The sequence below is a fragment of the Schistocerca serialis genome, chromosome 3, assembly GCF_023864345.2.
Source record: "Schistocerca serialis cubense isolate TAMUIC-IGC-003099 chromosome 3, iqSchSeri2.2, whole genome shotgun sequence".
Taxonomy (NCBI): domain Eukaryota; kingdom Metazoa; phylum Arthropoda; class Insecta; order Orthoptera; family Acrididae; genus Schistocerca; species Schistocerca serialis.
The window spans coordinates 317,962,431-317,989,923 of NC_064640.1; the positions used below are offsets into that span (position 1 = coordinate 317,962,431).

A 27,493-nucleotide genomic window follows, 5' to 3' on the forward strand; every position below is an offset into this window, starting at 1 on the left:
AAAATTCTTTCAGAGATTTACCGAAGTTGTACGACGTCTATCGAAATGCCGCCAACGTATCAGAAAACGATGTTTATGCACAAATTTTAATATTGCTTTCTCAAGAGGATTTACTTAATTTTCCGCCTCGTGTGATTTCTAATACCTTCGTAGGTTAAAGAGTTTGCTTTATATGATATTCGTTTTTTAACCTTCTTGAGAATTTTTGAAATGTCGCATTAGATTTCTTTAATTCACGCAGAGCAGGATATCGTAACGAAGGCAGGGGAAACAGATTAAGGAAGACAGTGAAAGATCTCCATTCTTACATAATACTTAAAGTAAAAAATCCCTCTACATATCAGAACGGAAAGCGACGGTTTCTTTTTATCGATGATGTAATGTGTCTTAAATTCATTTCACTGTATAACGTTGATACATAAAATGGAATGTAGTTGTACATTTTCCATTTATTCAAACAACTTTAAAGAATTCAGGCGGCTGAATTTTGAGAAAACAGCCCATATTTTGACAGGTGAACACTTCGTCATTTTCAAGGCACAGATGAAACTGGCAGGGTATTCACCCGTCGAAATACCGACGGTTGTCGAAGACGTCAAGCGGCTGCATTCCCGTAGGTTGTTCTACCATTTTCTTCGCCGGAAGAAACTGAAGTACTAACTCTTAAATTCGAATTTTGTAAGACTGGTTTAAAAATTACTATAATTTTATTTGGGTATTTACATTATGAACGATCCGTCTTATTTCCGTCCTAAAATCACTAATAAATTAACTAAGTAAACACAAATCTTAACTATTCCGCTAAAAAACGCACTTTTTTTACATTCTTGGTAAATTTTTACGTCAAATCTGAGTAACACAATACTTTCACCATGCCTGCTGCTCACTAGTATGTGATTTAAATAACTCTGCAGAAGTTTAAAGGTCCACCAAATGCAATAGAATGAAATATTTGTCTTACTCACTGCTATTTTACGTTTCTTGTTCATTTTTAAGTCTAATTAGCGCTTAGAAATATATGCAGTGATAATCAACTTTATGTGGCGTATTCATTGCAAATATTGTTAGAACGGTTCTTTCGAAGCATTATTTTAAGCCTTGTCGGCTATTTTTCGAACGATTTCGTACTAAGCAACTTACACTTCGTAGGCCGGGAAAGCCTGTTATTCTCGCTATACGCTGTGTTATGCAACATCAGCAAGTTAAATACATTTGAAAGCAACCTTTTGATGCTGTTAGATACATTTATGTTCTCCCCTGATGCTTGTTTCACAACTTTCTCTGTTGGTTACTGGAGTTTTTTCCGTAAAACAGGATAGTCGGCCGAAAGAGGAGAGAGAGATTAATTAGTGAGAGAGAAAGAGAGAGAGAGTGCGCGCAGGCGCTCCTGTGTGTGTGTGTGTGTGTGTGTGTGTGTGTGTATGTGTGTGCGTACGCGAGCGAGTGCGCGTGTGTCGGCAGGTACATGCGTATGTCTTTGTGTCTCTTATTACTGTGCTATTTAAGTAATCAACTTTAATGCTGTTTCGTTGTTTATGTTGTATTGATTTTATTTATTACATAATCACCACCACCATTGTCAGTCACTGAACATTTACTGTTGGCTAAAGACCACCTCCAGAGTTTTCCAGTTTTCTTCACTTACATGCATCCGTGTTTTCCAGTATGGTTTCTAACTCCATCTAAGCACCATCTATTAGGTCGTTAACTGTACCCTTCCTGATTTCTTGGGATCCGGCTTGTAACTTCGTTGACTTACTTCTTACCTATTCTCCTGCCCAAATGTCATAATGATACATTCCACTCCAGTCAATTTCCTGAGTCGTCCATTTGCTTTCCTATCTTTACTGTTAATTCCCATCCTGTATCTGTCTATTGCTAACAGAACACTACTCCGTTATTGAATAGGTTCATGTTAAAAGACTTCTTTTCTCTGTCAAAAGTCAAAACTGGTAATGTATACTGATTACAACCTCTCCTTTTCAGGTAAACCGCAAACCTTGTTTGAAAACCTTTTTAATTTACTGGTTCAAATGGCTCTAAGCACTATGGGACTTAACATGTGAGGTCATCAGTCCCCTAGACTTAGAACTACTTAAACCTAACTAACCTAAGGACATCACACACATCCATGCTCGTGGCAGGATTCGAACCTGCGACCGTAGCAGCAGAGCGGTTCTGGACTGAAGCGCCTAGAACCACTCGGCCACAGACGCCAGCTTTAATTTACTATAAGGACAGATATTAAGAAGGTGCTCCTAGATAAGTACAAATTAGTATCACATGAAAGTTGGCGAAATATAAGTATAGGGAAGTGTCTATATACAGAGGAAGGTAAAGTTAAATTTCAGGTCATAGGCATAAATGAGTGTTACATTTAACAGCTTCTCGAATGCTGTACTTCAGTATCGTACTACTGAACATACAAAGATTGTGGTTGTAACAGCATAAGCGTCCCAAACAGCGAACGTTTTAAACTTTATTAACAAATTAGCTAACAGTAAAACTTGGTGTAAATAACTCGGAAGTTATCGTACAATGGAGATTTCAACACTGATTTCATATCGTATGGTTCTGATCGAGGACACTCCATCGTTGGTTTGTTCCCACGGTAACATCCCCAAAAAAACTGGATGTCGTGTAACAGCTACTGATGACATGTATCTAAATTCATCTGTCTTTCAGAAAATAGATATGAGCATCATAATAAATGGTTCATCTGGACATTATTATCAAATGGTAGCCACGTATCCTCTTCCTCAACTTGATTTAGCAAAGAAGGAAAAAGTACAATTTCACAAAATCATAAATGATGCTTCATTTACACCATTCAGATAGAATGTATAGGATGACAAATGGGTTGAAGTTTGTCAGGGACATACTGCAGACGCTAAACTTGCCTCCTAAAAACATTCTTAGAGGCTATAAATCAGGTTTTCCTTCGCCATAGGCCACGATCAATTACAATGGAAACCTAGAAGGCGGTTTGATTCATTGTATCTTGTATCAGGATGAGATAACTTTATTTAACGCAGAGGACTATCTCTAATCAAGAGTCAATGGTACAGTAAAAGATTCAATGCAAAATTCTGCACAGTGTTTTAACAAGTCAGAAACCATATACATGGTGGATATAGTTAAAGTTTTGCTACTTGAGCCAGTTTAGACGGAACCGTATAGGTACCCAACTATGTAGGAATGATATTCAGACTGTGCGCTCCAGGATTTGCCTTGTAGTGAAGGTGTTATGACTTGCCTTCAGGCGCCGATCTTGTACGACGACGTATGGATGAAACGCAGGCATAAGAGTACATTGCAATAACTGCAGACAGTCAGCATGAGTCTGGCAGGGTAGTAGGGCTTTACTGGTAACACTGTCTTATCAAAACAGCAATAGTGTTGCTGCTCTTCGCGAGTACCGATGCATTAAAGCAATACGAAGAGGTCCTCCATCCGCACCGTAGTTGAAGAATATGATTCACAAGTTCGAATTAACTGCCAATTTGGGAATTGCTTGTGGGAAAGGGCGGGGGCCAGTTGGGCCACAAACTGGTGGAATTACTGTTGGTTAGCTGAGAATGCTGAACGCAACGTGCGGAAGCTGTCTCACGACAGCTGAATAATTCACGAGCCACCGTTCAAAACCCGCTGCGAACAATATGTAGTGCGGTTCCAGGCTGTTGTGAATGCAGATGGTCGTCACACTGAGTAACATTTTTAATCTGGAACGTAAACATGGTACGTAATTAAAAATTGTTACCCTCTCAAGCGGAAATTAAAATGTGTTTCTCTTCCGCTTGTCCATACAAGTGTCTCCACAAAGTTTCATTTTGCTCCCACCATTCGTTTTTCATGAGAGCCCTCTCAAGTAGCGAATGTATATTATAACACCCCCCCCCCCCCCCACCCTGTACCAAACACGCAAATGTCAAGTACAAAGCGAAGGCAATAATGCAGTACTCTTAGGAATGAAATGAATTAACTAGGAACGGCAACTTATTTCAACTCCCATATAGTAGTAACTGTGAGACCAATGATGTTACAATCAAGTTATCGGCCTTCAAATTCGATGTTTTTTTTTTCTAGCAGGGGTAGCTAAAAAATGGTTCAAATGGCTCTGAGCACTATGGGACTTAACTTCTGAGGTCATCAGTCCCCTAGAACTTAGAACTACTTAAACATAGCTAACCTAAAGACACCACACACATCCATGCCCGAGGCAGGATGCGAACCTGCGACCGTAGCGGTCGCACGGTTCCGGACTGTAGCGCCTAGAACCGCTCGGCCACTATGGCCGGCGGGGTAGCTAAAAACACGGGCAAAAAAATGGGCCATCGAAGGTAGATCTATTAGTTACTTAAACAGGCGTTGCATATTCCACCAATTTTCCCAAATAAACTGTAAATGAGATCACAAAAAATCACAATGTCCCTTAAAACCAGTAACTCTTCTGGCTATGAAGACACTTAAACCAAGGGTCTCAAATCTTTTGCTGACGTGGTAGTTTCCACTTTGAACTACAGTTTCTAACCATTCGATGCGTCAAAGTATATTTTATGAAGTGCTGATGCACATGATAGTAACACCCATTTATGAATGTGGCGACAAAAAAATGCTTGCTACTTATAGACCCATCTTCCTCCTTCAAGTGTTTTCTTAAAGGTCTGACTATGTCGCTTATACAAGAAATTGACTATTTTTCTGACAACAACACTTTTACAGTACCTGTGTTGGACTTACGTAATGAAATGACGTTCCAAGCTTTTCCCTTGCTTGGATGGAGTCGTATCTTAACAGTAGTAAAGAAATGGTTACATAAATAGATGGTACTACGGGAATAATAATAAATCCAGAGTGGAGAAACATTATATTGGGCGTCCCATAATGTTCAGTGCTTGGCCTGCTTCTGTCCTTCACGTGCATAAATGATTTCGTGATATAGTGTGATGCCAAAAGTATGCTGATAAATGTCTAAACACGTTCACATCAAACACAGCCAGAATAGTGGGGCAGACTTTTAACGGAGGAGAATAGGAAACAGAGAAAGAGAAAGAGAGAGAGAGAGACAGAGAGAGAGGGCGAGAGAAACTTAGCAGTATTTTTTAATATAGAAGGCGTTGAAAAATACAGTGACCTCATTGGTGGTCATTGAGCAAGGAAAAGGAACTACATCATAGTAGGAAGAGAAAATGAGTTCAGCTTATGTCTCGAATGGGAACTAAAACCATCAGTACCTCTGGACAAACTGAGGAATGGAGTATGAGGATACGCTTCGGCTTTGTTGCCAGTAAAATATTGTTATACGCGTCTTCAGTGCAACATGATGTTCGTGAGAGGGAAAAAACTGGATAGCAGTATCGGCTGTTTACCATGTCACGTGCTGCTGCCACAACAAACGTCTCTCTAAAACGTGCCCCAAAGCCTACGTGAACGCATCAGTCGTGCAGTTGCCTCGAAGCCGAATATATGCCCCACATGTTAACTGTGTTCCCCTATCGCGTATTTGACCGGACAGCACAGACGTATGCATTTCCGATGCTCGACCGGCCATCCTTCCATTGCGTTATCGCCAGCATGCCAGGAAGGGCCACCATTCTGTCAAGAGCACGGCGCCTGCAAAGCGCACGCCGTGCTTATCGCAGCTCTCGCCCAGTAAACTCCGCATCGCTTCTGCACCTAATAATGTCCCAACGCTATTTAAATATGGACTAGGAAACTCCTAAATGGCTTCTAGACTTAGTGTTGTTGTGCCAAAATTGAAATACTCTGATATCATTTCTGGCGAAACTTTGAGCTAAGACCGTATTGCTTCGTCAACAGCACAGATAACATGTGAGTGAAATATTCACATAGTATGAGAGACAATAAATTCTACTACTGAAATATGTAATGTAGGTACAATGATCGGTCCGACTTCTCGTTTACTTTCGGCCTACCGGCATTACCACAATGATTCAATTTTTGTTTGTACTGTGCATTAATTTACTTTCATATGAGTTCTTGGCCCCGTGAGAGCCGGCACGGTAGCTCAGCGTGCTCGCTCAGAGGGAGAGCTGCCCTCTGTAACAGAACAAAAACGAAAAAAAAAACAAGTGAGTTAGTGGATCAACGACGAATTTGAACGTGCGTCATGTGGCGTCGGCCCTGAGCAAACGCAAAGAAAAATAACGAACGAAATGAGGTCAACAACAAAAAAAATTGGTATAGTATCAGATAGCGGATGCAAAGGTTTTGGTTTCGATGTCCGATCGGTCCCAGAATTTTTATTTGACATTTTTAGTTTCTTTCACATCTGTCAATGATAGCTGTGCGAAAATGCCTGAGTTGCATCGTGGTTCTGAGTCCACTTACGCTTAGGTCTCTCGACCCCCCCTCCACCCCTCCCCTCCCCCCCATCCTTATAACTAGTTTGGCAAGTCTGTTCAAAGATCAGAGAAAATCAATGAGATACACCTCCAGTAGGGCAATGCCCAGTACATCACCGTTGTGTTCAAACCAAATTTCAGGTTGATGAAAACCGTTGTCTCTCTATTTTTCAGCACAAATTGAATGAGATAGCACACTGGCTGAACTACTCAATCTGTATTCGAGGCTGACTGAGTTCAAATACAGGTCTATTCATCCTGATTCAGGATCCCTGTGGTGTCTCTAAATCTCTTCAAGCGGGTATCGGGCGCTTCCATCTCCAGTTGCGCTAGTGCACCTTTTACACACTGGATATAATAACTGCGATATCGAATAGACGTAACGTTCCTACTGTACTTTATTTACTTTACTCAAAGGCTTTCCGTGCCTTGTTTATTCCGCTGCTTGTGGAGTCTAAGATTTCCGTTTGTCATTAAGATATTTTATGCCTTCAGCTTTGTGTCTTTCCCTTGTAATTATCAGTTTCTTTCTCTTTTAATGATGGGATTCATTTACTGACGAGGAATACTCATTATTTAAAAATTTGGATTTCAGTGACGGTATAATTACGTATAGTTTAGCTGGTATCATCCTTTCTCCATTGCTTTCAATTTTTTTTCTATTGGTTCTTTTTAAAGTTCATATAACCCTTGAGTAGAGCAGAAGAAGGATTGTCATCTCGTCGGCAGCAACGTCGTTAAAGAGGGAGTGCCACCAGAACGAAGGCCGAAGTAATTGGTTGGAGAGTTAACACAATAACATGCCCGTTTACAGAGAAGGTTATACAATTAAATTTATATTCGTATTACAAGAAAATTTATTCAATGCCGCTTTTCCTAATTATGACTCCCATGACGTCTTAACCAGTGTTCCATAACTTTCAGTTCCGAATAGAAGTACTTTGCTTTAATCACTAACCCAGTTTTACGAAATGAGCATTAAAGTAACATAAGCGTTTTTCTCAGTCATTTAAGTCCGTGCGTCCATAATTGTTGTTTATCTTCCCCTCATTTCTTCGTCATCTACGCATTTCCGTGCTTCCAAGAAAAATTTAAGTCATCCCCTTTAAGGTAATTCTTAATTTCCTTAACTTTCTCTTGTAATTTTAATGGTTCTTTTGTCTTACGCTTGTTATTTACTGTGCAAATGATGACATGCGTGTATATTCACTTCACAAAAACTGTCATATCACTGTACAATTGTAGGATCCCTTCAGTGATCGAATTTCACCTCAATAATCATTCTACACCTTCAATTCCTTATACTGCAGTGCTTCATTTACCCGACATTTACCTCATCAACCCCTTTCTTCTTTCCGATTTATTTCTATAGTGCGGACAACATAGTAGGTAATTGAGCCCTACTTCTATCCCAATGAAATAGGGTTTTCTTGAACTTCTGTCCGTCATCTTATCTGGATAGCTTTGCGCAATAAGTTCAAATGTTGTAGTACTGATCTCATTAGTAGCATATCGTGAAAAACAGATTGACATGTGGTTGTATGGCGTAATACAAGACTCGTTTCGTGTCATGCAGACCCTGAAAGTTTCTATAGCAACAGAGAAAAAAGATACTACCTTTCCGAATTGTTGCCGGCCGCGGTGGTCTAGCGGTTCTAGGCGCTCAGTCCGGAACCGCGCGACTACTACGGTCGCAGGTTCGAATCCTGCCTCGGGCATGGATGTGTGTGTTGTCCTTAGGTTAGTTAGGTTTAAGTAGTTCTGAGTTCTAGGGGACTGATGACCACATATGTTAAGTCCCATAGTGCTCAGAGCCATTTGAACCATTTTTTCCAAATTGTTAATGTCTGAAAATCTCATTTATGAACCATTAAAACAGTTTAATGGATATAATCTTAATTAACGATCTAGTTTCGGTTACACAAACATTATGAACTCTTCCTATATAAACAGAAGCAGCCGGGAGGATCACACATTAATTATAGTAGAATCATTGTATTCACATGAACTCATGTGAAAACGGTTCAATAAAAAACGGGGGATTTCTTCACCGTTATAAAACCTATTTCATCATTTACAATTATAGTACAGTCTACAAGTAATAGTAACATGAAACAGACAAAAAGCACAGAACAGATTATCGACTGTAGTGTTAATAAATTAGAAACGGCTCCCTACAAGAGAGACGTCTTACGGATGACGTAGTAGCCAGAAATGAAGTAATCGGTCTGTGCTTCTGCCAAGGGGCCTTCCCCTCCCACTTATAACTAGTTGCATAGCCTGGGTGCTACGACCAGCCCTAAGTCTGATTTTTACTTGGTCCAGCCACATCATTCATCTACATCTACATCTATATCTACATGGATACTCTGCAAATTATATTCAAGTGCCTGGCAGAGGGTTCATCGAACCACCTTCACAATTCTCTATTATTCTAATCTCGTATAGCGCGCGTAAAGAATGAACACCTACGAGCTCTGATTTCCTTTATTTTATCGTGGTGATCGTTCCTCTCTATGTAGGTCAATGTCAAAAAAATATTTTCGCATTCGGAGGAGAAGGTTGGTGATTGGAATTTCGTGAGAAGATTCCGTCTCAACGAAAAACGCCTTTCTTTTAAGTGACACTCTCTCCCATATTTCGCGATAATGCAAAACGTGTTGCCTTTCTGTGAACTTTTTCGGTGTACTCCGTCAGTCCTCTCTGGTAAGGATCCCACACCGAGCAGCAGTATTCTGAAAGAGGATGGACATGCGTAGTGTAGGCAGTCTCCTTAGTAGGTCTGTTACATTTTCTAAGCGTGCTGCCAATAAAACGCAGTCTTTGGTTAGCCTTTCCCACAACATTTTCTATGTGTTCCTTCCAATTTAAGTTGTTCGTAATTGTAGCACCTAGGTATTTAGTTTAATTTACGGCTTTTAGATTAGACTGATTTATTATGTAACCGAAGTTTAACTAGCTCCTTTTAGCACTCACGTGGATGACCTCACACTTTTCGTTATTTAGGGTGAACTGCAACTTTTCGCACCATTCAGATATCTTGTCTAAATCGTTTTGCAGTTTGTTTTGATCTTTTTATGACTTTATTAGTCCATAAACGACAGCGTCATCTGCTAACAACAGTAGACGGCTGCTCAGATTGTCTCTAAAATCTTTATATAGATAAGGAACAGTAAAGGGCCTATAACACTACCTTGGGGAACGTCAGAAATCACTTCTGTTTTACTCGATGACTTTCCGTCAGATACTACGAACTCTGACCTCTCTGACAGGAAATCACAAATCCAGTCACATAACTGAGACGTTATTCCATAAGCACGCAATTTCACTACGAGCCGCTTGTGTGGTACAGTGTCAAAAGCCTTGCGGAGATCCAGAAACACCGAATCTATCTTAAATCCCTTGTCAGTAGCACTCAACACTTCATGTGAATAAAGAGCTAGTTGTGTTTCACAGGGACGATGTTTTCTAAACCCATGTTGACTGTGTGTCAATAGACCGAGGTAATTCATAATGTTCGAACACAATATATGTTCTAAAATCCTGCTGCATATCGACGTTAACGATATGGGCCTGTAATTTAGTGGATTACTCCTACTACCTTTCTTGAATATTGGTGTGAGCTGTGCAACTTTCCAGTCTTTGGGCACGGATCTTTCGTCGGGTGAACCGTTGTATATGATTGTTAAGTATGGAGCTAATGCATCAGCATACTCTGAAAGGAACCTAATTGGTATACAGTCTGGACCAGAAGACTTGCTTTTATTAGTTGATTTAAGTTGCTTCACTACTCAGAGGATATTTACTTCTACGTTACTCTTGTTGGCAGCTGTTCTCGATTCTAATTCTGGAATATTTACTCCGTCTTCTTCTGTGAAGGCATTTCGGAAGGCTATGTTTAGTAACTCTGCTTTGGCAGCACTGTCTTCGGTAGTATCTCCATTGTTATCGCGCAGAGAAGTCATTGACTGTTTCTTGCCACTAACATACTTCACATACGACCAAAATCTCTTTGGATTTTCTGCCAGGTTTTCAGACAAGGCTTTGTTGTGGAAACTGTTATAGGCATCTCGCATTGAAGTCCGCACTAAATTTCGAGCTTGTGTGAAAGATCGCCAATCTTGGGGATTTTGCGTCTGTTTAAATCTGGCACGTTTGTTTCGTTATTTCTGCAACAGTGTTCTAACCTGTTTCGTGTACCAAGGCGGATCAGCTTCGTCGTTTATTAATTTATTAGGTAGAAATCTCTCGATTGCTGCTGACACTATTTCTTTGAATTGAAGCCACATCTGGTCTGCACTTATATTATTAATTTTGAATGAGTGGAGATTGTCTCTTAGGAAGGCGTCAAGTGAATTTTTATCTGCTTTTTTTAATAGGTATATTTTTCGCTTATTTTTCGAGGATTTGGGGATTACAATATTCAACCTCGCTACTACAACTCTGTGTACACTAATCCCTGAATCGGTTTTGATGCTCGTTATTAACTCAGGATTATTTGTTGCTAAGAGGTCAAGTGTGTTTTCATAACCGTTTACTATTCGCTTGGGCTCATGAACTAACTGCTCGAAATAATTTTCAGAGAATGCGTTTAGCACAATTTCGGATGATATTTTATGCGTACCTCCGGAATTAAACATGTATTTCCGCCAACATGCCGAGGGTAAATTAAAGTCACCACCAACTATTATCGTATGAGTCGGGTACGTGTTTGAAATCAAACTCAAGTTTTCTTTGAAACTTTCAGCAGCTGTATCATGTGAACTGTGAGGTCGGTAAAAGGATCCAATTATTATTTTATTCCGGTTGCCAACAATGACGTCTGCCCATACTAACTCACAGGGAGTATCTACTTCAATTTCGCGACAAGATAAACTACTTCTGACAGCAACAAACACGCCACCGCCAACCATGTTTAGCCTATCCTTTCGGAACACCGTTAGGTTCTTCGCAAAAATTTCGGCAGAGCTTATATCCGGCTTTAGCCAGTTTTCAGTGCCTATAACGATTTGAGCATCAGTGCTTTCTATTAGCGCTTGGAGCTCTGGTACTTTCCCAACATAGCTACGACAATTTACAACTGTTATACCAATGGTTCATGTATCTACGTTTTTCCTGTGTTCAGCCTGCACCCTTTGTGACTGAAGCCCTTCTTGTGTTTTCCCAAGACCCTCTAACCTAAAAAAACCGTCCAGTCCACGCCACACAGTCCCTGCTGCCCTTGTAGTCAGCTCCTGCGTATAGAGGACACCTGACCTATTCAGCGGAACCCGAAACAAAACCACCCTTAAATGGCGCAAGTCGAGGAATCTGCAGCCTACACGGTCGCAGAACCGTCTGAGCCTCTCATTCACACCCTCCACTAGGTTCTGTACCAGAGGTCCGCAATCGGTCCTGTTGACTATGCTGCAAATGGTCAGCTCTGCTTTCATCTTGCAAGCAAGACTGGCAGCCTTTGCCACTTTTGTTAGCCGCTCGAAACCAGAGAGAATCTCTTCTGATCCAAAGTGACACACATCATTGGTACCGACATGAGCAACCCCCTGCAGTTGGCTGCACCCTGTGTTCTTCATGGTATCCGGGTACCCTTTCCACATCTGGAATGACTCCACCCGGTATACACACGGAGTGAACATTGGTTTTCTTACCATTCTTGTCAGCCAAGTACCTAAGGGGCACCACAACGCGCCTAACGTTGTAGCTCCCAACTACCAATAATCCCACCCTCTACGATTGCCCGGATCTTGCAGGCTGAGTTGTTTCCTCTGAAACGTGATATTCGACAGCATCTGGCTCAGCGACAGTGTCAGCCACAGATAGCACCTGGAACCTGTTTGTGAGACAAACAGGGGAGGCCTTATGTGCGGCCGCCTCGGAAGTCTTTCGCCGCCTGCTTCGCCCCGGGGTGACCTCCTACTCGACCACAGGTGAAGGGTCAGCCTCAGTGCGAGCAGTAACTGGGTTGGCCACCGGTGAGGACCGATCGGAGGACTCTGACGTGCTGGACGTCCGTTGGATCCCCACGGCCAGCCCACAACAGTGGTGGCCATTCACTGCAGCATCAAGCTGTGTAACCGAAGCCATCACAGCCTGAAGCTGAGAGCGAAGTGTCACCAACTCGGCTCGCATCCGCACACAACAATCGCAGTCCCTGTCAGTACTAAAGACCGTGGAAAACTAAACTATGCACATAAACGGACTATCGACACGTGCTGCGCAACTCTACTCTAGACCCTGACGGAACCGCCGAACTGTGTCTAGTAATACACAGATATTCGAAAACCTAACTACCGAAGCACTCAGGTGAAACTAAATAATTTGCCCCTGATTAGGAACTTGTAATATGTCATAAAATCGGTTTACTTTTCGACGCAAAAGTAAACACGACAACTGTGGCTATTAGATATTAAATTTACACGCAGAAACTCAAGAAACTAAACTATTAAAGCACACAGATGATACAATAAAATTCGCTCCCGGTTAGGAACTCGTAAATGACACAAAAGCGGTTACTTGCCTGTTGCTGCGTCTGTCTCGGTCGGCTACTGCTGCCTTATCATTGCAACTTCCAAATACACACAACTCAACCAAATATATTCTGCATGTACATATAATTCTTAGTGGACACGCTGCCTGTAATATCCCACAAACTCCTTGTCAGGGTTTCCATATGTGAAACAGAAGCACTGGAGACCAAAAGTAAGACATTAATTCGATTTTTTAAATCTTGAAGCACTACCGAAGCCAGTAGTCACAGACAATTTACAGCAGCGGTTGGTGAGCCGCGGCCCGCGGTCCGTATGCGGCCAGCGTGCCTTCTCATTGCGGCCCGCGACTGCTTTGTAAATAAAGATCTTATCATTCGGAATTATTTTAATTTCACACTAACCCTGAAATCCGAGTAACAATAATGACTGGAATAAACGCCGGCCGCGCGCCGCCAGTGGCGGTCGACAGAGCTAAATGAGTTATTGTACGAAACTAACAAGTGTTTTATTTTGAATTTCGGGAGGTGTGAGATATTTTTTATTTGACTCACTTGAGTTCACAACACTAAATAGCGTGTATGCATCACAATAATACAATGTTTCAGCGTTTACTCCATGTTGTGGGCTTACTAACTATTACTGAGGACTCAAAGAAAAAGTACTGGAAGAGACTAGTGTGTTTAACGATGCATGGACGGATTTATATGTTTTCATTGGTTTTAAAGGAAAATCTCTACGCTTAATATCTCCAAAAACTACTGCTGTTCAGAAATAAACGTCATTAAAACAGTGAGTATGAAGCAAAATTAGAATGGGTTTTGTCATCTGCGTACTGCCCCCATCCATCTACCATCCTGTACGGAGGCAAAGAGAATCTTGTGCACCTTTAAGGAGAAAGTGAAGACAGTTATCTAGTCAACATCAACAGAACCACACCAGTCACTGGGAGAAGCCCAGGGAACTATTGCATGGCAAACAGTTGCAGATCCCGTCCACCTCCTCCAGGTGCATCAGCAAGGGCAAGGATTATCACACCAACAGCTTCACATGAGCGCCATGGTGTGGGTGCGAACGTACAGTCAGTGGCCAGACTGGGCGTTCACAAAAGCCACTCGAGCGCTGAGTCATCACCTCCACCATATGGTAGATGGCTGCCGATGGCGATGTTACAAAAATCAGCTGCTTCACAGACTGCCACCCATCAGAACATCTCAGTTCATAAAATATTTGACTCGTCTAGTACAGGAACCATGATCTGGCTTCCAACACCATATCATAAGCATGCAGAAGCCTTCACTTTCACCTTGGCACTAAGAGCCGCTCATGATGACCATGTTACCGCCACCTCACCCTTCCTTTCGACTGCATAACTGAGCCAGGAGGCGGATTCAACTGTAGCTACGCCGTGCCCTATTTGCCTTCAGGTGATGTATAGGTGGAGTACCTGAGCTGAAAGATATAAGAACGAAATGTATGTGTGATATCGTTAGAAACGGAACATGCTTTTAGCTTGCCAAACTTTACATTACACTAACTGCAGATTTTCGCGTGAAAGACTCTGGTAGACCGTGGTAAAGTTCATAGAAGGTATCTATACGGACTTCATAATATGTTGCGAAGCCTAACCCTGGGGAGCAAATTATTCCAAATTTCCTGCAGCAATTTTTGGAGGCTCGGAACAGAGCTGCGTTGTTACTGAATCATCTGGCCCTATTCAAAACTGATAACTCTGGTCCCTGTCCACATCACAAATAAATAAAATTGTCTTACCTCTAAAGCAGCAACGGTAGTTCGCTTTATATCCTTTTTTCTCATGAAGCAGAATAAAATATACTAGCTACAACCTCAGAGGTGTACACTGCTGGCTCTAATACTTTGAAATATACATGAAATTTTACTTTAAATGCGAACATTTTAGGTTAGGCTTTACCGTGACTGTTACTGACATTAAATAAAACAACAAGTTTACTGTTACCAGCCACTGTTTATTCATCTCCACGACGCGTTACAAAGGTTTAAACTTCCATCATTAGGTGGATTTACATTTGTTAGTATGGCACTTGTGTGTGTGTTGTTTTACGATTTTTTGGAGGAACTTGTGGCACTGTCTAGTGGAAAAAACATAACACTATTTCAGAACATGGTTTTGTGTTTCTCTTGACAAAAAATTAAAGTATATCTAATGGTAATCATAAAATAAGTAAAATAGAGTACCTCCAGTGGTGACAGGTTCCTTTCGCTGTCGTAACGCATCACATGTATACTGTCATACAAATATGGCCTCTGGAAACTATTCTACCCTCCCTCTCACTTTCTCTTTCCCTCCCTCTGCCTCCAGCCTTCCATAACTATCTCTTAATCTCAATCAAAATTGTTGTGTATAATTTTACGCTGTAGCCAATATGATTATTATACTTAAAGGTCGTAACGTTTCACCTGATTGTATAAACGAGTAGGAAGTTTAAGCTATTTTAACATGACACCTGACTGTATAAACGAGTATGAAGTTTAAGCTATTTTAACTTGTCGAAATCGGATTTATATACCACCTGAAGTATTTATTCCAACGCATGTATTCGACACCTCAAAACAAACACCTCCAAATCTTAAAATAAAAATGTAATATTGTTGTTACGATGTATATTCTTTGTACTTTGCGATAATGTTTTCTCTTCTGTTATACGATCCTTGCACCCAATAGTTTCCAGACGCCATATTTGTTCACAGAGTATGACAGTATACATGTGATGTGTTACGACAGCGAAAGGAACCTGTGATCACTGGAGGTACTGGATTTTACTCATTTTATTTTCACCATTAGACATACATTGATTTTTTGTCAAAAGAAACCCAAAACCATGTTCTGAAATAGTGTTTTGTTTTTTCCATTAGACAGTGCCACAAGTTTCTCCAAAAAATCGTAACACAACACATACACAAATTTCATACTAACAAATGTAGATCCACCTGATGATGAAGGTTTAAACCTTTGAAACGCGTCGTGGAGGTAAACAAACAGTGACTGGTGGCAGTAAACTTGTTTCATTTAATACATGAAATTCTTTTGGCTGATAAATAAAAACAATTAAGAAATATTCAGTGTATTTAAAAAATGTATGACCTGGACAGGGAGGTGGTAGTGATTTGGGTGGATTACTAACACTGACCTTTCCAATAGTGAAGTTATATTCGAAGTTAAGTTTGGATTTCCAAAACATCTGACAATTGAAATTACATTACTCAGAAAAATTACATCCTTTTTATTAAATGAAAACCTTTCTTTGCTAATGTAGTAACAAACAATGAGATTAGTACAGCAAGTGTTATGTAACATCACTAAAAAGCATAAAGACAAATCCTCAAATTACGTATACCTGTGTTAACAAATCTTAGAAACATTGCAAAAGGGAAATACCTAACTATCCTATACATCAAATCCGTTTACGCACATTCTGGGATTACTCAACACAGAACTCACTGTTACCAATTATCAATCAACTCATTTACGCTAACGCGCTGGCAAAAGGAAATTAATAAAAAATTTACTTCTTTGCCTTAACTGCGAGAAGACTTCTGTTCCCACATTTATATTTCCAATAATACGAGCACTCGTAAAGATTCTTTGTAATATCAATCCAATAATCCTTTCTTGACGCAATTAAATTTACATTTCATCATTTCACTTTACATTCCATTATAAAATCACTCACCATTTTCAGCTATCTACTTTACGTGCGGTGTAGCACAGAATACTGATATGAGAAAATTCCTACATTATAATCTAACACTTGACGGCTTTAAAGAGCACATCACAAAAACTACCTACTGCATCCTCTTTCGTTCTCAGACTGATACACACTCACTGATATGCATCAAGCACTCTCTTACTCCAACACTACGATCTCAGACCAGAAAAAATTGGTTCAAATGGCTCTGAGCACTATGGGACTTAACATCTATGGTCATCAGTCCCCTAGAACTTAGAACTACTTAAACCTAACTAACCTAAGGACATCACACAACACCCAGTCATCACGAGGCAGAGAGAATCCCTGACCCCGCCGGGAATCGAACCCGGGAACCCGGGCGTGGGAAGCGACCACGACCACGAGCTGCGGACAGTCTCAGACCAGAAGCAGTATCTTTGGCTCTACGGTCGTGCAAAGTCAGCGATCCGCTTTATAGAGCCTGTCAGAGACATACATCGTTTACAGTACAATAGTTTCATTTAGTTTACATTAGTATCATTACTATATTCGGGTGCCACATTTAAGGTAACTAACGCTCACGACCGTTACAGCAAACCTAATTTGCACCATCATAGTGGCGCTACTAGCCCCACTCTTGTGGGACTGGCGCGAAAGTTGAATAGACGTCGTATTTCTGATGTAGAAACACGCCTGCCAACTTTCGTTTATGTCACACGAATCCTTCTTGATTTCGTGGTTTTTTCCCCTGAGTGTATTTCGAAAAGAATGACCTCCATGCCAACCAGCCTGGATTCCAAAGTCATGGATTAAAGTAGTCAGATCAATGTAATATTTCTTGATATCCGAAAAGCACTACCACACCAACGATTATTAATGAATGTAGAATCATATGGGGTATAAAATATAATTTGTGACTGGTTTGAGAATACATGGTAGAGAGTACGCAGCATTTTAACTTGGGTGGAGAGTCATCAACAAATGTGTAAAGTAACGCCGGGCGTGCACCAGGAAATAGTATTGGGGCCTTTGCTATTCGCATTGTATACTAATGACCCGTTACACAACATTAATACTAACCTCAGACTTTTCGCAGCTGTTACACTCATCGGTAACGAAGTAATGTGTGGAAAAAAAAAAACTGTATTGAAATTGAGTCAGAGCTTGAAAAAGTTTTAAAGTAGCGCAGAAGTTGACAATCTGCTTTAAATGATCAGAAATGTAAAATACGCACGTCACAAAATGAAAGAAGTAGGCCGCTATAACTTCAGTATCCATGACTCACATAACTAATACAAATAACTGGCTCTAATAATTTGTAGTTACATGAAACGGAATTATATCGTAGCTTAAGTCGTAGACAAAACGAGTGGCAGACTTCGATTCTTTGGTAAGATACTGCGAAAGTACAATAAGTCTATAAAGGAGATTTCTTACGAAAATCTACATCTTCATCTACATCTACATTTATACTCCACAAGCCACCCAACGGTGCGTGGCGGAGGGCACTTTACGTGTCACTGTCATTACCTCCCTTTCCTGTTCCAGTCGCGTATGGTTCGCGGGAAGAACGACTGCCGGAAAGCCTCCATGCGCGCTCGAATTTCTCTAATTTTACATTCGTGATCTCCTTGGGAGGTATAAGTAAGGGGAAGCATTATATTCGATACCTCATCCAGAAACGCACCCTCTCGAAACCTGGACAGCAAGCTACACCGCGATGCAGGGCGCCTCTCTTGCACAGACTGCCACTTGAGTTTGCTAAACATGTCCGTAACGCTATCACGCTTACCAAATAACCCTGTGACGAAACGCGCCGCTCTTCTTTGGATCTTCTCTATCTCCTCTGTCAACCTGACCTGGTACGGATCCCACACTGAAGAGCAATAGTCATGTATAGGTCGAACGAGTGTTTTGTATGCCACCTCCTTTGTTGATGGACTACATTTTCTAAGGACTCTCCCAATGAATCTCAACCTGGTACCCGCCTTACCAACAACCAATTTTATATGATCATTCCTCCTCAAATCGTTCCGCACGCATACTCCCAGATATTTTACAGAAGTAACTGCTACCAGTGTTTCTTCCGCTATCATATAATCATAAAACAAACGATCCTTCTTTCTATGTATTCGCAATACATTACATTTGCCTATGTTAAGGCTCAGTTGCCACTCCCTGCCGGCCGGTGTGGCCGAGCGGTTCTAGGTGCTACAGTCTGGAACTGCGCGACCGCTACAGTCGCAGGTTCGAATCCTGCCTATGGCATGGATGTGTGTGATGTCCTTAGGTTAGGTAGGTTTAAGTAGGTCTAAGTTCTAGGGGACTGATGACCTCAGAAGTTAAGACCCATAGTGCTCAGAACCATTTGAACCATTTGAACCACTCCCTGCACCAAGTGCCTATCCGCTGCAGATCTTCCTGCATTTCGCTGCAGTTTTCTAATGCTGCAACTTCTCTGTATACTACAGCGTCATCCGCGGAAAGCCGCATGGAACTTCCGACACTGTCTACTAGGTCATTTATATATATTGTGAAAAGCAATGGTCCCATAACACTCCCCTGTGGCACGCCAGAGGTTACTTTAACGTCTGTAGACGTCTCTCCATTGAGAACAACATGCTGTGATCTGTTGGCTAAAAACTCTTCAATCCAGCCACACAGCTGGTCTGATATTCCGTAGGCTCTTACTTTGTTTATCAGGCGACAGTGCGGAACTGTATCGAACGCCTTCCGGAAGTCAAGGAAAATGGCATCTACCTGGGAGGCTGTATCTAATATTTTCTGGGTATTGTCCATACCAGAATATTGCTCAGGTGTGTGGGAGAGGTATCGAATGCACACTCACCGACCGCGCCCGTCGCGCCCCGCGACGCTCACAGCTACACGTGAGACTGCACTTCCACACCTACAACCAGCGCGCCGGCGGTGAGCTCGCGCTTCCATTCCTCGCTGCCTCCGACGAAAGAGCCACGCATACGAGTAGACGCCACCAGATGATGGGGAATTCATATGAGTTCACTCCCTGCGACTGTGAATGTCTGGAGCGTCTTTTTAATCAGCCAGACTTAGTACTTTGTCCTCAGGTTCAGACTTATTCACCTTAGTACGGAAGACTGCAGTGAGGAAAATACAACGACGTAGCACAGTGCTAATACGCATTTCTCCGTCTCACTGACTCATCTGGTTGTATATGAACCTTCAGCGTGATGCAGGAAAATTGAGTCAGCAACTTACTTTTCTTCTTCTGCTTTTATGGCCTCACTTGACCACTTCAGACAATCATTTCCTGGTCCTCTTCTTCAATCAGTTTTCTTTCTGAATTGCCCAGTACCTTTTGAATCGTTCTGATCTTTCTTTTTCCTTCTTCACTGTAAATACCTTTCTAATTGTACGTCATTGTCAGTTTTTTGTTCACATCTTATTGTTATGGTTTTCATTAAATTTAATTTGTGATAAGGTCTTATGGGACCAAACTGTTGACGTCACCGGTCCCTAAGCTTACACACTACCCAGTTTAACTTAATCTAACTTACGCTAAGGACGACACACACACACACACACACACACACACACACACACACACACACACACACATACACACATCCATGCCCGAGGGAGGACTCGAACCTCCGACGGAGGGAGCCGCGCGGACCATGATAAGACGCCTTGACCGCACGGCTACTCCGTGCGGCTTTATGTTTTTCAATTTCTTTAAATTTTCTGTTTTGTTTTGCAAATCGTTCATGTTTAATTATAGCTCTCCCATATCCTCCCTAATTTTTTTTTATTCATCCTCCTTGTTGCTTAGTGTTCTAAAGTTTATCTTTAATTTTTCTTGGTATTCTGGTTTCTGGGATCCTCATAATGTGACCAAAAAAAACCTTTTCTTACCTATAGTATCTCTAATGGTATCCAGATCGCTGCACATCTCTTCAATTGACACTAAATAAATGTCGTGTAACGAGGACCTCCCGTCGGGTACACAGTTTTCCGGGTGCAAGTCTTTAGTTTGGACGCCATTTCGGCGACTTGTGCGTCGATGGGGATGAAATGATGATGATTGGGACAACGCAACACCCAGTCCCTGACCGGAGAAAATCTCCGAACCCGGGCCCTGAGGGTTCAGACTCTGGCGCGCTGACCACACATCTACCGGGGGCGGACCATTTGACACTCTCTTACTTTTATTGAAACTATTGTTTGTAATTCTGTAGAAGTTGCGATGAGAAAAATCCTTTAGTTGAGGTGACTAGTTTCGGACATGACATTCGGACATAAATGCGATGGTTTGATAATGGATGTCATGTGCGAAACAAGTCACCGCCAGAAAAAGGTTTTTCTCACTATCCTTTCTTTCAGGAGTGCTAGTTCTGCAAGGTTCGCAGGAGAGCTTCTATAAAGTTTGGAAGGTAGGAGACGAGATACTGGCAGAAGTAAAGCTGTGGGTACCGCGCGCGAGTCGTGCTTCGGTAGCTCAGTTGGTAGAGCACTTGCCCGCGAAAGGTAAAGGTCCCGAGTTCGAGTCTCGGTCGGGCACACAGTTTTAATTTGCCAGGAAGTTTCTTAGTAGTGTGTTCTCTTTCTGTAGATGTCTGTTGGTCTTTATTGGACACTTACATTAATGGCACGTTAGTGGGGCCCGTGTGCAATCAAAGACAGGACGTATTGTCACAGATTTGTTTGTCTCATGAGAGATGACTGAAGATAGGCTCAAACTATCCAATGAAAGGCTGCTTAAGATGTTTCAAGAATCAACAGTGAGTAAGGGATCTAGGAGTATTCTACAACCACAGCCTTATCGCTCCCATTAGGACATCAAAGACATATGAGACTAATTACAGCGCGCACAGAGGCTTTTAAGCCATCATACTTCTCGCATTCAGCACGCGAATTGTTCAGGAAGAATACATTATAGGAGTAACATTTGTCATGCACTTCACAGTGGTGTATACAGAGTGATTCAGAATTCTTATTACCCGCTTACAGGCGAATCACTTTCGAATCCCCCATTTCACGGCAGCAAACAAGCTGGAAAGAGGTTTCCGTTGTCTGTCCCTGTAGTAATTATGACATCACATAACACGTTCGTTCGACTACAACAACGGCTGCGAGAAATTGGCGTGTGCCAGACTGGAGGGTTGGCTGTGGTGCTCAACGAACGCGCTACACTCTCAACTTTGAAGAGGACGTCGACCGTTACGTAGAAAGAAGCCGAGGAAAAGTACTCGAAACATTGCTCATGCCTTGTGCTCCTACAGGTCAGAGCTCATTGTTTCCGCTGTTTGCGTACCGTGAAGTGGAAAATTTGAAAATAATCCGATCATCAAATTGATTTTACATCCAAACAATACATTTCCGAGCATGGGTTCCTTATCAAAACTTTATTTGCTAAGTCCCCTGTACACATCTAGAAACCGGCAGCAGCAATTATTAATCATCCTACTGAATATAGATGTAGATGTATACACACATGACCCACTGAAGGGGGCAATGGATTTTTTTCTCATGCGTTCGGATACAATCTGGACAAAATGGATGACTGTGAAGATATTGTATGCATGTCATCACAGAACGGTCTGATATGAAGGATGACACCGAAGGGGATGGTGACTGGTGGCTACAGGTTGCTGCCGTCATCACACATACTTCACAAAATTAATTTGTACGGAAGGATGATGTCAGAGCGATAATCGTTGGATGAATTCTTATGAAATGGAAGTCACCAGCGTTGACGATAGCTTCCGGCACTCTCGATTAAGATATTTTTCAACAATGCTCCTCAGTTTGGAGCTCTTACTAGATAAGATTAATGAAGGAGGTGGAAAAGGGTAAATGAAGGGTTTTATATTTAAACACGAACTGGTTGTCCAAGACTGAGAGCGTCATGGAGATACTAACGAAATTCCAGTGGCAGACATCGCAACGAAGATGTCGGGCATCAGAGACGTCATTCAAGAATGAATTTTTCACTCTGCAGTGTATTGTGCGCTGATATGAAATTTCCTGCAGATTAAAACTGTGTACTGTAGCGAGACTCGAACTCGGGAACTTTGCCTTTCGCGGGCAAGTACTCTACCGACTGAGCTATCCAAGCACGCACAACTGAACTACTACCTGGCGCGTAGGCTGTCCCAGTCAACCTCCATTGCTGCAAGTAGATCTAGCTTGCAGGAGTTGCGACTCGCGGTCACAACAATGATCACAAAATTAAAATAACAACAAACTTGCAAAGTGCATATGGAATGTGGTTGGGGTGGAGCTGCTGCTACTTCTTAAATGGCATTGAAACATTGATTTAGTGCCTTAGAATGTGTGTCATTTTCTGTGATACCCCCTTTGTGGAGCACTAGTTTAAATAGTGCTCAAAACGCAAAATAATTTAGAGTACTCAGTAAGATTCGTGGAAATGATGTGGAAGTCCTACATTGCTCACTAGGCAGACTAGTACATGCACGTTCCCGTCTCTCTTCTATGACTGTCAACTATGAAACTGTTCTGTGTCAATAAACTTAAAGAATACATGTAAACTATCGTACTGGGTTGATGTTATTTCAAATGAATATGATGAATTAATGTGCCACCACATAGCCTACTTCTTTCTTACAGACCACGAAGTTCCCAGGTTTAAGGTTCATCTACAACAGGAAAAGACAATTTGGCAACCTTGAAGAGATTTCTAATGTAACCTAAAATATCTGTGCTCAGTATGATGATCAAAAGCTCCATTGTGCTTCAGGACGCGTAATAAAAGTTCGGACGACAAAGTGAACGCATTCACTGTATTCTGCACTGTTCGTGCATAAAATTTCACTTGAGCTGCTTGTAAAATTAATAGTTGTGTCATTTCTTTAATAAAAAATGAAGCAGACGTAACTCTCAAAAACATAAATGTACTCCTTGATGTTTCTAAACGTGTAGGATATAAAAAGAAATACAAAATTTTGTTAGTAATAGAGACAAATTCGACATATGAGCCCGAGATTATGTCTGTAATTGAAGACGATAGATACACTGTTATTAACATACTCAAAGTGATAGTCCAGTCAGCGTACCAGAAAGAACAAAATATGTAATAACGTCTTCTCAAGACATTGTCATTTATCAGTTTACAAATAAATAGATTCCATTAGCCAAGAAACGAACAAAATTCAGCAAGAAATGTCTCGACATATGTACAAATAAATCTATGCATGGATAAATTTGAAACAAAGGGAGTGAAGTGTCACGAAGCTAGTTCCAATAGTTCAAAATCCACGATTCGAAACGAGGTTTATTGACTTTAAAGAGTAGCGGTTTTTAAAAAAAAAAAAAAATGACTCTGAGCACTATGGGACTTAACTTCTGAGGTCATCAGTCCCCTAGAACTTAGAACTACTTAAACCTAACTAACCTAAGGACATCACACACATCCATGCCCGAGGCAGGATTCGAACCTGCGACCGTAGCAGTCACGCGGTTCCAGACTGCAGCGCCTAGAACCGCTCGGCCACCCTGGCCGGCCACCAGAGAAGAAGTTACTTTACCAGATAGTTAAACAGTAATAGAACAATTACGAGAACTTTTCAACCATTTCGTACAGATCATATTCAATGCTGAATGTGAGAAACATTAAACTTTAAACCTCATATATCTAGCAATGTCAATAAGGAGCGACAACGAAGCTACGAAACGTGTTCTAAAATAGCAGCAAATGACAGAATCATTCACAACGGTTCATTCCATACCACTATCGACATACAGCATCGTGCTGAACAGAGCAGTTAACGCACCACTATTAATGGTCGTCTGTATCAAGAGGAAATATCAGAGAAGCGTAAATAATGAACCTGAGAGCAACAGGTTCGAAAATATTAAATGCATTGTGTTTGATACAAAGCGCAAGAGCTGTCTATTATTTCGAGGGAACCAACAGAGCCATAGATCCATAAGACGGCTCCGGTCACTGCATGATGCTCAGACACGTTGCTCCGACTGCGTGGCAGATTTATCCCAGAATAAATTACAGGACGTTGGAGCGGCCTTAGTAAGAAGTCTAAGAAATTCCTGGCCCCATTTAGTACTTTAGATTGGTGTGTCAGTAATATCTGCTCACAGAGCTATGCAAAAATTCCAACTGAAACCTTATAAAGTAAGAATATTGCATCGATTGACCAGTTAAAACTGTAAAACGGAAAATGATCTGGTGAAAACAGAAACACTTTCTTTTTTTAAAATCTTCAACCATTTTATTTTTCCGTTTTTGTACTATGTTTACCTGATCCACCGTTCAGCAGTAAAGTAACATTCCTCTAGTGCTACAAGTTTTTGCATAATTTTTATGTCCGTAGATAAATTCGTTCACAACCACCAGTAAAGTTTCCTGATGTCAACAGTGGATATGGCGGTGGTCTTGATCAATCATTATCGTAGTTCGTTCTCAGTTCTGACTTGAATTCCTAGTAGACTGAAACGTTTAATGCGGTAATACTTACACGAAAAGCGACACTTGCTTCATATCATGACCTTTGGTGTGTCCGGATTTAATCACAACTTTGCCATTCCCTCTGACAGGCCTTGCGTCCCACGTTACACGCGGCTAACGAGACAGGTACTAACATTTGCCATTTGGTAGGTAATCTGAACTTCATGCTGCCTTGTTTCCTGCTACACACTTCTTACTATCTAAATCAGTCGTAAATTTTTACTATTTTCTGCAAATCAGTAATCTTTATGTTCAGTGAAATTCCTGAAAAGCGAGCTTCCACTATCATTTGGATAAAAGAATAGCCAAAATTTCTGAAACGGGGGCACTGCGACTTTTAATCCAAAGGCGAAACAACAATTTCAAAAAAAAAAAAAAAAAAAAAAAAAAAAGGACACTTACTCCCCCCCCCCCCCCCCCCCCCCCGCTCACGCGCACGATTGTTTCATTTTTAAGTTCATCAACTACCCATTGTGCTCTGATCTTCTTTAAGCGAATCATTGATACCAAGCGCGCGCTCAAACATTTACTGTTCCCCTTCAAAGAAGCCTTATATTGTAAGATCCTCTGAACTTAGATGACGTTTGACATGTTTCAATCATGGGAGCAATAGTTTTTCGTACGATGAATCTAATTCAAGCCCGTCCATCTGGATCTTTAGGTTCCGTTAAACACTGCAGAAGACAAATAGTTACATATTACGATATGTAAAGCTCGAATTTACAAGACCATTTTTTTTATTTCAAGTGTTATTCATTGCGTTAGCAAAAAAATTATACTCTTAGACTGAGCAATATTTTTAGAGGTCGCTTATGGTGCTAAGTATTTTCTTAATTAATTTATTATTTGTTTACTTTTCTTCTGATTTTAGGCTGTTTCAAAAACTTTATGATTCCTTTTGAAGGACGTGGCCTATTACTTCTCCATCTTTATCTTATCCGAATGGAATGTTTCCAAAAGAAAGTAAGGAAAGAAGGTTAGAGTTTCATGTCCCGTCGACAACGATGTCCTTAGAGATGGAGCACAAGCTAGGAATAGCGAAGGATGGGGAAGAGAATCTACCATACCCCTTCAAAGAAACCATCCCGCCATTTGCCTTAAGCGATTCAGGGTAATTTCGGAGAGAGTAAATCTGGTTGGGCGAACGCAAATTTGAACCATCGTCCCCGAATACATTGTTTCGATGAAAGCAAGGTTCCTTTTAAGGGACAGTTCCAATTTCTTCCTCATCCTTCCCTTATCCAAGTCCATATCCCATCCCTAATGTCCTCTTTGTCGATGGGACGTAAAACCATAATCTTTGTTCCTTCTAAGACCCGTACCCGCCTGTGAATATATCTAACTAGATCTATAAAAGCAAGAAACGTTAAACGAAATGTGTCCTTTTATTATCCTCCAAAATACTACACCACTAAGAAACTACATGGCACTAATTGGTATGTACATAATCTTACAGGTAAAATGGTGGCTTACGTTTAATGAACCGACCCACGTTGCCAGAGGCTACTTCCAGCCAAATTTCATGGCTCCACAGCTGCTGCTTCACCACTTGGGTGCCGGCTATATGGTCACGGCCAATATCCTCAAGGCACACGCCCTCGTGTATCACATGTACGACAAAGAGTTTCGTCACAGCCAACAAGGTTCGTACTGATTATCTGGTCATCAAACTCAGATACCTTATATCCTTTATGTCCGCAAATTTTATAGAACAACTGTTTAGTCGGCATTAGCACATACATCTATAGATTAATTAGCTGATCATTATTGTTGCTGATTACTATAAAAGGTATAAACATGACGGTATTGATTTTTGCCTCAGAATTACTATAAAAATAATTTCTAAAGAAACAGTTGCGTTAACCGCTCATTGTGACATTCATGTCATTAAGGTCTGAACAACGGTTCTTTGTAGATTCTTCAGTTGTTTGAAGTAACAACACAAATTGAGCTTATGTGAATTCACATAGGCCTATATGTGGCGTTCTTTGAAGAACTATACGGCAGAGTGTTGCTAAAGTCCCGTGAAGAGTGCTGATAATCCCTTTCAACGTGCATGCCTAGCGTATAAACAAAACTAAAGCGTTCTTAAAACTGCTGCGTGGGTCTCTACTTAAGCTACCCATTCCTTTGAGACAAAATCTACATTGCATTTATGCATATCATTTGCTCCCACAGTTACCTGCCCATTATGGTACAGCACTTTTAAACTAAAATTTACAAGATTTACATTTAATCTGCTTCACAACGTCATGTTAGGGGTTCAGTAATCACACACAAACCAGTCTAGCTCGAGATAACAGCCCTGCAGTGCGACAAAGAAGTGCAGCAATTAATTAGAGTACGACTGACCAGTTGTTCATCACTCCTGAAGCTCGTCGAGTACATTTGTTATGATGTAAGGAGCGATCAAAAAGTTTCCGTTCTTAGACCGTACAATGCAGTATCGGTATGCCAAAGACACAAAAT

At 41.2% G+C, this 27,493-nt stretch overlaps 1 protein-coding gene across 1 annotated transcript in view; it reads left to right on the forward strand.

Annotated features, from left to right (window-relative positions):
- Window positions 1-27,493, forward strand: part of LOC126471601 (myrosinase 1-like) — a 269,377-nt gene that overhangs the window by 102,269 nt on the left and 139,615 nt on the right. Inside the window, exon 5 of the mRNA XM_050099838.1 lies at window positions 26,481-26,667. Within this exon, the coding sequence (XP_049955795.1) occupies window positions 26,481-26,667 (187 nt within the window). The remainder of the gene's footprint in view (window positions 1-26,480; window positions 26,668-27,493) is intronic.